This window comes from Cryptomeria japonica, chromosome 3 (assembly GCF_030272615.1).
Source record: "Cryptomeria japonica chromosome 3, Sugi_1.0, whole genome shotgun sequence".
NCBI lineage: Eukaryota > Viridiplantae > Streptophyta > Pinopsida > Cupressales > Cupressaceae > Cryptomeria > Cryptomeria japonica.
In genome coordinates this window covers 964,681,190-964,697,696 of record NC_081407.1, presented here as the reverse complement: position 1 = coordinate 964,697,696, position 16,507 = coordinate 964,681,190, and the positions used below count along the sequence as shown (strand labels likewise).

The following is a 16,507-nucleotide window of genomic DNA, read 5'->3' as shown; positions in this document are numbered from 1 at the left end:
CTATTATTTTATTTCATTAAAATTATAAGAAATTATAATATATTTAAATTTACTATAAAGAAATAAAACTAAATATAAATAAAATAAAATAAAATCTATTGAATAATTTAAAGATATGCTTAGCATATAACATATTTAAAATATTTATTAAAATACCTTTAATTTTCTTTAAGTTGTAACATTTTCAATATCTTAATTTATTTTTTAAAATTTCTCATTCCTACATTACAAACACTACGTAAAGATTAGTGTAGGCATATATTATAGATTTAGAAATTATAATTTATTTTAAATTTAAAGATTCTTACATTACAAACATTATAAAATATAAACACTAAACATTATAAACCTAAAACTAATGCAAATGAACAACTGCATGGCTCTAAAAATGAAAATGAAGAACCGTACCTGCACAATGAGATGAACAACTCGCAGATGAAGGAATTCCATAAATCGCAAATGATGAAGACCTCGTAAATGAAATCGAAAGTCTCCAGCACTCGCAATGAAATTGCAGATTAAGGAATCTCTTAAATTGCAACAAACAATATGGATCGATTTGTCATCGATCTTTGTCAATCTTTATCAAATCAACTCTTTTGTCAATCTTTGATCGATTTGTCATCGATCTCAATTAGTCATCAAATCCTTGTCGATTTGGATAGATTAGTCATTGATCCTTTATCAATTTAATCTTTTTGTCATTATTAATCGATTCGTCATCAATCTTGGTCAATCAATATCAGGTTTTTGTTAATTATCTCTTTGATCACGATCGTCATCATTTGTCTATTGCTTTAATTGCGTCATGACCTAATTATGACCTAATTCCTCTCTTTTCTATCTCCTAAGGTTTTATGATTTAATCCTTTACTAACATCCTCTTAGGATAAATAAATTTATTTATTTACCCTATGCCACAATTAAATTATATGTTTAATTAGCTAATTTCTTTTGTGAGAGAAATTATAAATGAAAAATTATTAATTTCTCCCACTTTTTTCTCTCCTAACATTTCCCCCTAATTTCTCCACTAACTTTGCTCCTCTTTTTGTGCTCGAGTTGTCATAATCATGAACTATTTTTTAGGCTAATTTGTCATAGTTGAGAAGCTTAATTTTCTCTCAATTTGTCATAACTTGGCATAGTAAATTGTCATGAAATTGGACATAGCAACTTTTCACATGTTGGCATAGCAACTTGTCATTAATCTGACATAGCATTTGTCATATTTTGTCTCCTAATCATGTCTTTTTGAATGAAATTGCCTCTTACACATTGTCCATTCCAATTTGATATCCTCATCAATTTTCCTATAAATTGAGCTTTCTTCTTTGTCATTTTCAACTATGCTTCTAGTATCCTTACGCTATCGATTTCACTCTATCTTGTCATCCAACTTGCTTTCAAATCATTTGCATTTGTAGGTGACATCCACACAATTTGAAGGAGAAAGAAGAACAATGAAGGAGACATTTGCATATTGTTTGTGTTTCTTTTGAATGTCTTGTCTTTATTGAATGTGTTAGGGGTTGATTTCATAGCATTTTAGTTTTGTGGTAGGCTAAATTTATGTTATGATGCCTTTGCCTAATTCCTACCTCACAAAACTTATGGCAATGCAAGACACAAACCCACCTCGTTGTGTTTCCATAATGTGACTTTGAAGAATGAGATACCCTTTAGTAGTAGCATCTAACATCAATATTTATGCCTACCTTTAAACATGCTTACATATGAGATGTGCTTCTTTGCATAAACTAGAAAGTCAATCTTGGCCAAATGATCTAAGGAAACATTAACCATTAGTTTCACATCAAAGGGCCAAGTTCCATTCCCATGGGTTCTTGGGCACTTTGGAGTAGCCTTGGGGGCAACTAAGTTTCAAGGTAAAACTTATGGCAATGCATAGACCTAGCCCACCTCTACATGTTTCCATGAGACCACTTTGATGAAAAATAGATCATTTGGTCTTAGGATTTGATGTCAACACTTTTGCTACCCATTATTCATCATTATGTAAGAGATGTGCCTTCTTGGACAAACTAAAGTGTCAATCTTCCCAAAAAGTTTGGAAAAATGGAAGGGAACAATTAATTTCAAACTGCAAGAACAAGTTCCATTCGCATGGACTCTTCAGCACTTTTAAGTATCCCTGGGGTAACTGCATTTAGGCGTATAACTTATATCAATGCTTATACCTAGGTCCAACCCTATGTGTTTCCAAATGTTCACCTAAAGATAGGAGTCAAGTGTAACCCTGCAACAAACCCAAGCTTGCCCCCATGTCATCTATAGCTTCCATGTTTAAAGCCCTAACATTTGTTGAATGCAATAAGATTACTGGTACCATTGGGGCTATTATACCAAAACCCCAGGTTCAAATCCCTTGGGGGCTTATTATGTGTTGAAAATGGGCAATACACTGAACACAAGATTATGGTTATTGCAAAAGTGACTTAGTGCAATAGACACCAGCCAGCTATATATTTTTTGAATAATTTGAGATAAAATACTACTTTAATTTATGGAGTTGCAAGCAAAGTAACCAAGCTTGGACTTCAAATGGACTGAACAGGGAGGGCTGTGCTAAGCCGGCAGAGAACCAAGGCAAAAGACCAGTAAAATTCATGGCTACTGCACATAAGGCATTTTTCATTTGCATTTAGGACTTCTTTTCTCAGTTATTAGGATCATGATCGGACTAGGAAAGACTCACACAAACTTGGGGGGTCTCAAGAGTCAATACATTTTGACTGATTTCAAATCACATGCAACTCAGAGTTGGGAATTTTATGACTGACTAAAAGAGTCACACAACAACAATGGCTGCAAAGCTACCCACAAAGGTCCCATTTTTGGTAAGGTCCAACCAAACAAAAAGGATAAAAAAAATAAACGTATGAAATCAGGTCCAACAAACAGATAGATTTTAACATAATGAATACTGGTCAATATTCCTTGCTCATATTTTTTAGTTTGATTTTGATTTTGACACCTGGTTGGTTAGCCTAAGTATGCCAATTCATTCATGGGAAGCCCCTCAAGAACATGTTCCAAGCTCATTGGAGATGGATTATTGTGAACCACTACTCATGAAAGCCAATTCAGAAAAACTGACACAATATAAAATAAAACTAAGTGGGTGCTCTTGCCTTGTGTTTATTAAATTATTACCTAAAAAATACATGGAAAATAAGGACATTCAAATTGGTAATCATAAAAATGACTTCAATAAACTGACCATGAAAACTCAAGCTACTAAGCGAAAAAAAAAAAAATTAAACATTGGGAAAATCAACCAGCCAGTATCTATCCAGCTACTGGATGAGCTTTTTACCAAAATTATTATCAATAAAAATTTCATATCATTTTGTATTGCATTTAAAAAATTATAATTTTGGTAAGAAGTCTATCCAGAATGCACGATAGACATTGCCGGTCAACCACAGTAAATCTCAGTTTAAGCGGGAGGTATTGTTTGAATTTTTAACCTACCTTTTTGTCCTTAATTTCACTTGACTGTATCCATGTCTTAATCTGGTCTCTATATCTTTGCAACTTCTTAATTTCCTTCTTCAGATCTGCCTCAAATTTCTCCTTCTGATTTGCATTTTCCGTATCATACACCTGCAAAACACATTAAATGAGAAAATGAGCCTAAAATAATCATTTCAGCCACAAAGAGAGAGTGAGAGGGAGAGAGATTAACTAGAAGGTTAAAAAAAAAGAAACAGTATATAAATGCATACCTTATTCCAAATACTGTCAAAAACGTCGACGCCTTCCTGCACTTTTTTCAATACTCTATCGATCTCGCCCTGGAGTTTTCGGCTGGCACCCATTTCGACTTACAGCGGCTCCCGCAGTCCCTCAGGGTATCAAACATCAAAAAATTCTTAACAACCCTCGTTAATTCAAAATGAAAAAGAAAGAGGAAAAAAAACTCCTTCCCCCTAGGGTTTCCGATCAGGGTTTTCAGCACAAACTTCCTCTAGGGCTTCAAATCTAACCCCTCAAAAACGAAAACAAGAATCATTCTTTTTCACTGCATTCTCAGACAATAATAACAGCAACTGCTGCCGCTAATTGAAAAAAAAAAAACGCAAAAACAAAAACTGTCGATGCGTTGAACTATTTAATGCGGTTTGGTGACTGGCTCTTCTTTCATTATATTTGCAGATGCTTCGACTCGAGCTTGCGAACGTTCTAAACGATTTACTTTCAGTCGTTATAGTGGCAATAATTGGTTTTGAAGAAATTGTGGAGGAGAGTCTCCCGTTTTTTCAGAAATTTGAGGTTTCGGGGAGAGAAGTTATAGTTGCAATAAATTATATTTAGCAAAGCATAGTTTGTACGGCCCATCGTTTTTTGGACCTACATTCAGAAATTAGTTTAAATTTATACTCGTGTTTTTTAACAAATTTTAATATTCTTAGTTCAATTTTCTTTCTATTGATCATTATTGTCAATTGATTTGAATATGAAATGTGTGTTTGGCATGTGAAGGTTTTGTTTAAAAAGACAATTTCTAACTCGTTTATAATATCTAAGATTCTTTAAGCATCCATAGGTCTTTTGTCACATTACCACATTAAGAGTGTCACGGATATTCATTACATTATTAGTTAGTATTAGCATCATAATGCTGGACCAGGGATCCTTAAGGTTGCTTGCATGACGTCAATCTTTATTCATCCATTAAATCGATTCAAGACATTTGATTGAGGAGAATAACCTTTATATAGCAAACTTCAATCATATATGTAGTTACTACTAAGCCTTTAATTGTATGTTTGCATGTCCAAAGCAAACAATTTTCTAAAGAGCAATAATGTGTAATTCATTTCTACAAAAGAAAGATTGGTTGGTCAATGGATCTAGGATTAAATTTGTAGGCACAAAAAATATCCTTGCAATTATAAAAAAGAATCAACATAGAGAATAGACCATCTTATACTCTATTACTGTGATATAGTCTCAAATTCGATCATAACACATAGAATTAGATCTATAAGCTAGTCTTGAGCAAAGTACTTCATCATCACTTCTAAAAATTATTTATTCACTCCTTTTCATTTTGAAAGGAGTGTGTTTTAGTGTTGCTATCTCACTCATATATCTACGGTACACATTTTTATCATTGTTTGGTATATTGATTTATTCCTAGACATTTATATATGGTGTGTTTTACTTTCATGGTCTCTCATCCAAACTTACACCCCCTCAAGTATTGGTCTTTAGGTGTTATGTATGATATTATCTTTCATATTTGAGCATTTTCTAATATTTGCAATTTTATATCAAAACCTAGGATTATTTGATCCTTACTACCTTTTAGGGTTTGTAGTTTTATATTTATGCCTAGGTTTGATTGTCATCTTCATCTCACCTTGACAAAAAAATCTTTGATTGAATTTGAATTCAATAGCCATGAGTTAAGCTGAAATGGTATGATTAAAAATATGAATGATAGCATAATATTAATGAAAAGGAAACATTTAATCACAATTCCCATGTTGATTTGGTTAATAAGCAACATATCACATTGATTAAACATATGTTAGCTTTTGATCTTGCATATTTGGATAATCATACAATTCCTAGACACTTGGTTGAGACTATTGATTCTTTAAGTTCTTTAAATGATGTGTCACTCCCACTCCCACTCCCACTCTCACCCAAACCTACTTTTTTGTTATGTATTTCCTAATTTTGTTCCTCAAATATTTGGTACATCATTTGTTTCTCCTCCCATTTTATTCCAGCAAAATGAGGGGAATTCATAGCTTAGGAAACTCTACTTCAGGTACCCAAGTGGCTTCAGATTCTGGAAGATGCTGCCACTTGACCAAATATTCCATATAGGCGGTGTGCCTAGTCTTCTTGAGAATCCTTGAGTCCAACACCTTCTCGGCTTGTAGCAAGGATGCAGGTGGTAAGGACAGGTCTGAAAGTGATTGGGAGACCTCTAAGACTCTACCACGTTCCTCCGGAAGTGTGCCTTTATACTGCACCAAGTCTACAACATTAAATATAGGAGATAAAGCCATGTCGTCGGGTAGATCAAGTTTGTAGGCATTTTGCCCATACTTAGCCAATGTTGGCATATGGACACTCTAATGAGACATTGTGTGTGATTGAAGGTTTTGTCATTGATGGAAACCTTGCAATCCTATGGCACCGACAAGACATTATATCGGCAAAGCATCACACAAGCAACCTTGCAATCCTGTGGCATCGGCAAGACATTATATCGGCAAAGCATCACACAGGCAACCTTGCAATCCTATGGCACCGGCAAGACATTATACCGGCAAAGCATTACTCAAACAGAATAATGCACCGGCATCAACAAAATCAATCTACACCGGCACCGGCATAGAAGATGTACACCGACACAAAAGGAAATATGTATACCAGCATAGAGGCCGACAGGATTTTTGATATGTAATATTTTGTTTATCATTGTAAGCCGACTTGGCAAATTGTAAAATGACTCTCATATATAAAAGAGATCATTGTAGGCATTTGTAAAAAAATGAGAGAATGAAAAAAATAAATTATAAGGCAGACATAATGTGCGAATTGTAGGTCAAGGGTATATGTAAAGAACAGAGCAAGAACCGGTACTGAATCTAGCATTGAAGATGCTATTATAAACCAGTACAGAATATTGGATTTGTGTAAATCCTCATTGTAAGTCAGTGTGACTTCTTGTTGAGCAGTGAGCTCTAGGCAGTTGGCCTTCCTGCATGTGCAGGCCCCTATTGTAAGTAATATTCTCTTATTGGCCAGTAAGTGAATATTGTGGGTCACAAATCCCACTGAGGTTTTTCCCACATCGGGTTTCCTCGTTAAACATCTTGTGTTATGGTGTTCTTTTCATGTGGATGCTTTTGATTTTGTTATTTGCATTAATTCTTGCATACCGGTATACTGTTACTTTATATTCTGCATATTCAGTTTTAAGAAAATTTCATTACCGGTCAGATACTGATTCACCCCCCCCTCTTAGTATCTATGGGAACCCTAATAGCCAAGACCTTACAAGGCCCAATCCTCCTCATCTGAAGCTTGCTAGGGACACCTTTCTGAAGCCTTGCTTTGTTTGAATGAACCATGACCAAGTCCCCAACAACAAATTGAATATCCCTCCTCTTTTCATCCACTTTATCTTTGATTCTTTGAGAGGTGTCTAGTAAGGCCTGCCTAACCTGCTCATGAATCTCTTTCATGGACTGAGCCATGTCTACAACGTGTCCACTCTTTTGTTCCATCTTCCCAATATCTTTGAGCTCCAACACACCTCTAGGATGAAGGCCATAAACTACCTCAAAAGGACTCTTATCGATTGATATATTCACACTATCATTGTAGGCAAATTCAGCTTGATGGATCTGATCCCAAGCTTGTCCATACTCCTTAGTCAAACACCTAAGAAGTTTCCCAAGTGTTTTATTCATCGCCTTGGTTTGGCCATCTGTTTGGGGATGGTAGGCTAAGTTGAAAGACAAGTTAGTGTCCAATCTCTACCATAAAGTCTTCCAAAAATGACCAATGAATTTTGCATCTCTATTTGATGCTATATTGATAGGTAAGTCATGAATCCTAATGACTTCCTTGAAAAACAAGTGAGCAGTATGACTAGCATCATGAGTCACCTTACATGAATAAAATGGGTCATTTTGCTAAATCTATCTACCACAACATATATGCTATCAAATCTTGTTTTAGTCTTGGGCAAACCAACAACAAAGTCCATACTTACACACTCCCATGGCCGGTTTGGGATAGGTAAAGGTTGATAGAGACTAGCATTAGAAGAAGTGCCTTTGGCTCTTTGACAAACCACATATTGTTCCACACACTTTTTGATATCCCTTTGCATCTTTAGCCAATATTAGAATCTTTGGACAAGTTCCAAAGTCTTGTTCAATCCAAAATGTCCACTTAAACAACCATTGTGCTTCTCTTGCACCAAATTTTCTCTCATGGACCCTCTAGGTACACAAAGTTGTCCACCTTTGAACAAAAGACCATCTTGTAAGGTAAAATCTGCATATTCACCATGAAAATGATTTGTAAACTCTTGACAAACCTTGCAGATGGCGGTCAAGTCTTCATCGTCTTGGTATAACCCCTTGAAACTATCCAATCCAATGCTCTTGAGCTGCGCTTCTCAAACTGTTAGCAACCTTCTACTTAATGCATCAACAACTTTATTGCATTGACCTTTCTTATGTTTAATGGTGAAAGTATACGACTACAAATACTCTACCCATTTGATATGCCTATGATTCAACTTTTATTGTGAGTTGAGAAAACTAAGAGCTTGGTTATTAGTATAAACCACAAATTATTTAGGCATCGAATAATTCCTCCATTTCCTAAGTGATTAAACAAGTGCATGTAACTCTAGATCATAGGAAGAGTACCTTTTCTTGGCATCATTGAGCTTTTCACTGAAAAATACAACCGGTCTATTGTCTTGACTTAGAACCACTCCAACTGTTATGTTGTCTGCATCACATTCTATGGTGAAGAGCTTGTCAAAGCTTGGAAGAACTAGTACAGGTTGAGTAGCCACCTTTGTCTTCAAGAGATCCAATCCTTTGTGTGCTTCTTTTTTCCATTGAAACCTAGTCTTCACACCTCCTTTGATTGTGTCAAGCATAGGTGCACATATCTCATTGAACCCTCTGATGAACTTCCTATAAAATTGTGCCAAGCCATGAAAACTCCTCACTTCACTTGTTGTCTTAGGTGTAGGCCAACTAATTATGGCTTCCACCTTGGAGGTATCCATCTTCAAATCACCACTTGAGATTACAAACCCAAGATACACCAACTCATGTTTCATGAACTTGCATTTCTCCAAATTGATAGTTAGTTGCTCATCACATAATTTCTTTAATACAAACTCGATATGCTTAAGATGTTCATCTTTAAACTTACTAAAAATAAAGATGGCATCTAAATAAACAACAACAAATTTACCAATGTAATCCTTGAGTACTTCATTCGCGAGTCTCGTGAATGTGCTAGGGGCATTTGTGAGTCCAAATGGCATAACAAGCCATTCATAAAGTCCTTTTGTGGTTTTGAATGTTGTCTTCCATTCATCTCCCTCCTTGATTCCAATTTGGTGGTAACCACTCTTGAGGTCTGTCTTGGTAAAATACTCAGCACCTCCTAAACAATCCATCAAATCTTCAGTTCTTGGAATGGCAAACCTATACCAAATTGTAATTTGGTCGATGGTTCTAGAATAAGTGCAAAGACTCCAAGTACCTTCCTTCTTTGGTGCCAAAATGGTGGGAACTACACATGGTTTTATGCTCTTCCTTGTTAGACCATTATCCAAGAGTTCTTGGAATTTTTTAGCTACCTCTTTATTCTACTCCGATGTCATTTTGTAAGCTGCCTTATTAGGCAACGAGGCTCCAGGTATGAAGTCAATTTGGTGACTTATGGCATGTTGAGGAGGAAAGGTTGCAGGTGTTCCATCACTTATGATATCCTTGAACTGATTTAGTATATGTTGCACTTCATTAAAAATTCACACTTTCTTATCCTTGCTTTCTTCTTTTGGTTTCACTACAAGTTCAAACCCCACTCCTTCTCCTTCCTTAAGAGTGTTAATGAACTCCTTCTCACCAACTAGCAGCACATTGGAACCTTTAGATCTGCCCTCTTCTTGATCTCCTATGGAATGAATTTTATAGGTAATCCCATCTTTTTGAAAAGTATAGGAATTATTTTTCCTGTGGTGTATTGCCCTCCTATCAAATTGCCAAGGCCTACCTAGGAGTAGGTGGCATGCATCCATTGGCAAGATGTCGCACAATATTTTGTCCTTATAACCTCCTATAGTGAACTCCACCCAAGTTTGTTCATTCACCGAAACATGCTACTCCTTGTTGAGCCAAGTGACCCTATAAGGATCACTATGTGGAATTATTTGCAGGTTGAGTTTTCTTACTGCTTCTTCTGACACTATGTTATCAGTGGAACCTAAATCCACCACCACTATACACACTTTATCCAAAATCTTGCACTTTATCCTAAACAAGGATCTTCTTTGGCTAGGTTCCTCCTTGACTGGTTCTTTGATCAAAACTCTTCTCATCATAAGATTCTCTCCAACCTCAAAATCTAAACTCACTTATGATGCCTTCACATTTGCTGCATCTTCCTGAATATAATTTAATCTCCTATCACCTCCTTGGGATGAAGAAGAGTTCTTAGTACATCTATAGGTCGGGTGTCCAAATTGATGGCAATTGTAGCACTTCATTGTGGTAAAATAGGACCCTCTTCCTGATCCACTAGACCTTCCTCTATTAGAGTTGCTAGATCCCCTTCCTCTATAGTTGCTTCTGCTATTACAATCCCTACTCTATTATACCAATTTGGATTCCCCTTGGGATCTTTGGTCTACACTTCTTCCACCATAGCTACCTCTATGACCTTTGCCATCTCTTCCCCTACCTCTACCTCTATTTCTTTGCTCTTGCTTCTTTTTGCTCTTCTCTTCCACCTTAAGTGTCGATTAATAGTACTTATGAACAGTACTAGGACACAACAAACTTAGCTCATCTTGGATATTCTACTGCAAACCATTCAAGTACCTAGCTACCTTGATTCTTTCATCTTGCACCACCTTAGATCTTAGACACAACTTCTAAAAAATTATTCAGTGTACCTGCTCACATCTAGTTCTCTTTGTCTCAAATTTTGTCTCCTCTTGTGTAATTGAATTTCACAATCTTCAGGGATATATGCTTCTCTCACCTTAGCTAGCATTCCTTTCCAAGTGGCAATTGGGTTCTTACCCTCTTTTTGCCTCTCCTCTTGGATGAACTTCCACCAAGTCAAGGTTGATCCTCTCAATCTAGATTTGGATACCCTCACCTTTTTTGCTTCACTAATTCCATCACATTCAAAGTGATTCTCCAATCCTTCAATCCATTCCATGACCACTTCTGGTTCTATTTTCCCACAAAAAAGTGGCACTCCTTCTAGGGACTTCCCTCCCAAGGCTTTGATGGCTCTAAGGAAAGGATATTCAGGTATCTGGTTCAAGTGTGCCATCCTCTTCTACTACTTCTTTACCCTTCCCTTCACTGATTTTGATTGTTACCTTCTCAGTCTTGTCTTCAACTTCACCTAGTTTGTTCTCCAACTGATGCAATCTTACTCTCAGGAGTCTATTCTCTTCCTCTTGATCTTCTACCTTTTTGGCTAACTCTGCATTAGTCACATCCTGAGGCTATTTTCTCCTACTGACTCAATCTCTGACATCAATTGGTTTATTTCCAAATCTTAACTCGCTCTAATACCACTTTGATGGGGAGATTCTCACAAAAGAGTTACACCTTACTCAATAGGTAGGTAAAAGATATTTTAGTGGGCTTCCATCACCCTACCCTTGGGCATTAACAATTCAAACAATTCAACTCCTTTGGAGTGCTCCCTATCAATTTATTTTCTACAGTTGCTCACAAGCATGATTGGGATTCACTAGAGTAAATCCAACCATTAGATTATCCAAACCTCCAACACACACTTGTAGGGGTCACAGGGGATGTAAATAGAGTGTTTCAAGTCCATTCAAGTGGTTCTTCAATTGGTTTCTCTCCATTATCCCATTGCTTCCTCTTACTCCTATTTTCTAGGCCTAGTAGCACTAGAGCCCCTATTAGCCCTACCTTACCCGTTTTTGTGCAATTACTCAAAAAACCTCCAAAGAACCCCCCAAAATATTTGGTGATCTAAGTGCCCTTTTGGACAAACTTTTGGATTCACCAGGGTAGGTTGTCTGGTCTATCTATACCGGTATGGATCCCCAAAATGACACTTTTGAGGGTTTTAGAATTAACAATCTTCTCTAATAGGGTTTATTGGTTTCTACACCCTATCACACCTCCATCTCTTCATTGAGACCCTGATATGCTTCATAATTCCATTCCAAATGCTTGGCACATTAACATTTGTTCATCCATGCAAGTAAAGACAAAAATGATAGTCATATTCCTAACCGGGCTATGGCAGAGCTCGCCTAGGATATGATAGCAAGTGGCTTCCAAACAACCTCCAGGACATTCAAAAGAATATATACACTATACAAAGGTTACATGACTTGAATCCCAAGTTCCATTGAACAAACACAATGGGATTTCAAGTTGGAACCATGTCTAGGGTATTAAACCCTTACTCAGACCGAGAGCAGTGCAGTATAAGACAAATAATAATCACACACCAAACCTGCACTAAGTAAGGATACAAACACTTCCTAAGCAACACAATATCATTTACTAAGCCACCATGGAAGGATAGTAATAAGTTCAATCCATTTGGTACAGACTGTTGCTACCAAAATGACAACAACTTATGTAAAAATCTAGAAATTATCTCCAATTGTTATTCAAACTTGCTCTTGGATCTTCCAACCCATGTAAAATTATTGAAAAAGCATGTTATAAGCCTCATTGGTCATAACTAACCCCTCATCGGTTTCACAACCACCGATTTGCTCAATTTTGCAAACTTGCTCAAAAAATTGCAAAAAGTTGTCGAGCAACAATTACAACTTTTGCTCCATTTTGCATTTTTGAAACCTAAGCATTTTTATTCATTATAAACCTCCTAGGATGGTTCCCTAACATAAAATTAACATGAGCAAATTCCTAATAAGTCCTTACAATGATTTTTACCCTATTTTGCAAAATAATGTCATTTTTGGCTTACAAGGGCACATTGGCCAAAACTGAGAAAACAAACACACCTTGGTGACAATCACCCTTCAAATGACTTCCAAACACACTTGTGGACCTATCAAAAGTCCATTATTTAAATATTTATCCTAAATATGATTAGTCATTCCAAAATTTGGAAATGCATCAACAAAACTAGTTAAAAACTAGGTGCTCCCGCATCATTTAAGTTCTTTAAATGATGCGTCACTCTCACTCCCACCCAAACCTACATTTTTGTTATGTATTTCCTAATTTTGTTCCTCAATTATTTGGTATATCATTTGTTTCTCCTCCCACTTTCAAGGTTAAGCCACTCATCTACCTTGTGCCTACTAGGTATGCCCATCTCCTTCCTTTGCCTCTTCTCATCCTACAAATGTTGCACCTATAATTAGTGTTCATGGCACTAGTACCATGGCTTCCTCACTTCCGATTAGTGTCATACCCATGTCCCACCCTTCTAGTTCTTTTTTTCAACTCTCATATTCCTTGTACTAGTGTTATGCCCACTATCTACGTTGCTCTTAGCCTTGCCATTATGTCCCAATATATTTATACCCCATCCATAGTCCATCACATTCCCACCTCTAGTTTTCTCATTTCTACCCGTCACACACTTGTTCAAATATTTAATAGAATAAAGAATAAATTCGATGTCTTACCTCATCAAAAAACAAGGATGAATCTATTAAAATATTGTAATCAACTTGCATGTGAGATTGTCACTTATTCATTACCAGTTGTATTTGTAGTGCCTCAATTTGAAATATATGATGATAAAGGTGATACTAAAACATATTTGAAGTTTTTTATGGATGTGTGACTAGATTTGTATTTGAAGACAAGTTATTGTCCAATATTTTTCTTGTGGATTTAAAAATCCATCTTATTAAATGGTCTCTTTTCTCTTCCATGTAGATCTATTCGTAGATATTAAGTTAGTTGAGTCATTTTAGCATCACTTCAATGTAAATATGGAGTTGAAGACTGCAATATCATAATTATTTGCATGTGAACAAGGACCTCACGAGTGTGTCTACAATTGTCATTATATTTCAATCATTATGTGTTGAGATACAACAACATCTCCCCAATGATAAGCTTCAAACTGGTTTTGTTAAAGGATTAATGTCTCCTATCTAATAAAATGAATGCAACAACCCCAAGAAGAATATCCATATATTTTATGCTTTTATATAATTACACCACGTAATGGACACATGATAATTCCATTGTAGGGCATTGTAGGCAATCTAAATTCACTACCAACTCATTTCTTGCAGATTAATTAAATAAGTAATCATTTAATTTTTTATCTTGCAATTAACCATTTACCTATCTTTCAGTAATTAATTAATTAATTATTTCTAATCATATTCCCCTCCCAATGTTAATTAATTAATTTGACTTGATTAAACATCCTTGATTTTGATTCTTTCAACCCGATCACTTAATTAATTCATGATTGATTAATTAATTAAAACTAATTAACTCCTCTTAACATTTCTTCTATTTTTAAATCCATGTCATCCTCAATGCTTGTCCTTTTAATCCTAACCATTTAATCCATTTACATGGATCTTGATCTTGATTGTTCTCCTCCTATAATGTGTCCCCATTCTTTCTCACACTCTCACATATTTGAGCATGCTCACTTAGCCCACTTCTTGCTCACATTTGTGAGCATGCTCACTTATCTCACTCTTTGCTCACACGTGTGAGCATACTAAAATAAAGCATGTTAATCTTCTACCTCACTCCTCAACCTTTGACTCATGTTTACCTATGTTCTCACACATATATGAAAGAATATCCCACACATGCTACCTTGTACACACATATGTGAGCATACTTAGCCTTTTCACATCACTTGCCACTTGCCCTCTTCTCATTTAATCATACTCCTTGATTAAATCATGTCCTTTGATCTTGGAACTTCTTCCCCCTCGCAACACTTGTCACAAGAATATTCATTCTCTCCACAAATAAAAAATCACAACCATTAATTCAACTTTGCATCTTAGCCCTCCATTTCCTATTGGGAAAACTATGCAATGTGAAGTCTCCACTCCCATTCGAGAGCACACTCTTATACTCACCTCATACTATCATTTTTATGAGCTCATCATCCAAATCATACCCTTGTGTTGTTAGACTAACAATAGACTACAAGAAGCATCTACATTCATCCATTGGAGCATATCGCAAAAACTAAAATGAAGGTACAAGTCTTATTTTTGCTTATTCTTAACTTGCATTGTTATTTGTTACCTTTGTTAGTTTTCTCTAACGTGAGTGTCTCTCTTTCGTTTGTTCTTGGATTATATTATGTTGCTAATTCATTTGCTTTACCTCATTTGAAGGTGCATGACCGTAATATTTACATATGCCAATAATCTATTTATAACATAACATGATCATCATAGTATAATATAGTACAATTTAGTAACAACAACATGGCATGAATATTCAATGTATAGTATACATCAAAGTATCAATTGCATAAGATATCTTCCAAATTCTCTTAGACACCTATTTGTAATATAAATATACCACCAATGGAAACTTGTTCCACCCCAACTATCAACTTAAACTAAAGTGGTCAAATACATAGTCCATGCTCCATATAACAATATTCATGTATTATTTAAATTCTTTTTGTAGACACCTAAATTTACCCATACTAGGCACTTTATCCTATCCTAGCCATTAATTAAATAAATAAGCAATATTTTTTAAAATTATTTTTAATCTTATCCCTCAAATCCTCCAACAATATCAATTTATTAATACATAATTAATTTATTTAAGTTAATGAATCCTCATTGCCATTTCCTCTAGTATTTAGACCCACATCATCCACAATCTTTGTCCATTTAAACCTAACTATTAAATCCATCTGCATGGATCAAAATCCAAACTCATTGATGAGGGTTGTTGTAGTCATCATCGTTTGATTATCAATCTAGAATGATGTACCTAGCTATATGCAACTGTAGCATCGTAAATTGTACGCATTTGCTACGGTGGTACAATTTCACACCTAGTTTAGCACCCGCCTTGGCGCATTTTGCATTTTGCATCGCATTTCCCCTTTATCACTTAATTAATTAAATTAATTAGGTCTAGGGTTCTATTTTATCATCTCCCATATCATAAAGTTGGGCCCTTTTCATTAAAGTGTGCCCCTTTCATTTTATTCTTCCAATGCATCATTTAATCTAAAACCCTAATTAGGTCCTATTTTGAACTTGGGGGCTTGATTTCGGGGGTCAAAACATCTCGAAATCAGCTGTAACTTCGGGATTCGCTCTAAAATCATCATATCCGATGGCCCTGAAAATTTGGCGAAAAGTTGTCGGGACCATGGCGCCCGGCGTGCACATGGTCCCGGACATTTTTCCTGAAATTTTAGGAGCACGATCCAATCATAAAATAAAGCTTAACCCCAAGAAATTGGCGGGATATTCAATCTCTAGGTCGGCCTAAAGTTGGAATTAAGACCTAGGGTTTCATACATAAGAGCTCTCTTTCTTCATTTGAAAAGATCGGATTTTTGGCTTTGAGGGACCTTCTATGCAGCGAAAGAGCAGATCTTTGAAGACTTCAACAAAATTCAACATCCTTCTATCAAGCATTTATCAATTTCATTCATCCATTTAGGGCTTGGAAGACATTGAAGAACAATAGGAGATTACCGACTGAAGATTGGCTTGTACTCCTCCCTTGAGGGTTGGGTATGATTT

General features: G+C 35.8%; 1 protein-coding gene across 4 annotated transcripts in view; it reads right to left on the bottom strand.

Annotated features, from left to right (window-relative positions):
* The window catches only part of LOC131035519 (uncharacterized), a 111,044-nt gene extending 106,696 nt beyond the window's left edge, over positions 1 to 4,348 (bottom strand). For 2 of the 4 annotated variants that reach the window (XM_057967229.2, XM_057967230.2), the window contains exons 1-2: positions 3,753 to 4,348; positions 3,499 to 3,630 (exon numbers count right to left, since the gene is read on the bottom strand). In XM_057967229.2, coding sequence (XP_057823212.2) covers positions 3,499 to 3,630; positions 3,753 to 3,845 — 225 coding nt within the window. In that variant the 5' untranslated portion in view covers positions 3,846 to 4,348. The remainder of the gene's footprint in view (positions 1 to 3,498; positions 3,631 to 3,752) is intronic. The other 2 variants (XM_057967231.2, XM_057967232.2) reach the window with 2 other exon arrangements.
* Positions 4,349 to 16,507: the final 12,159 nt, after the last annotated feature.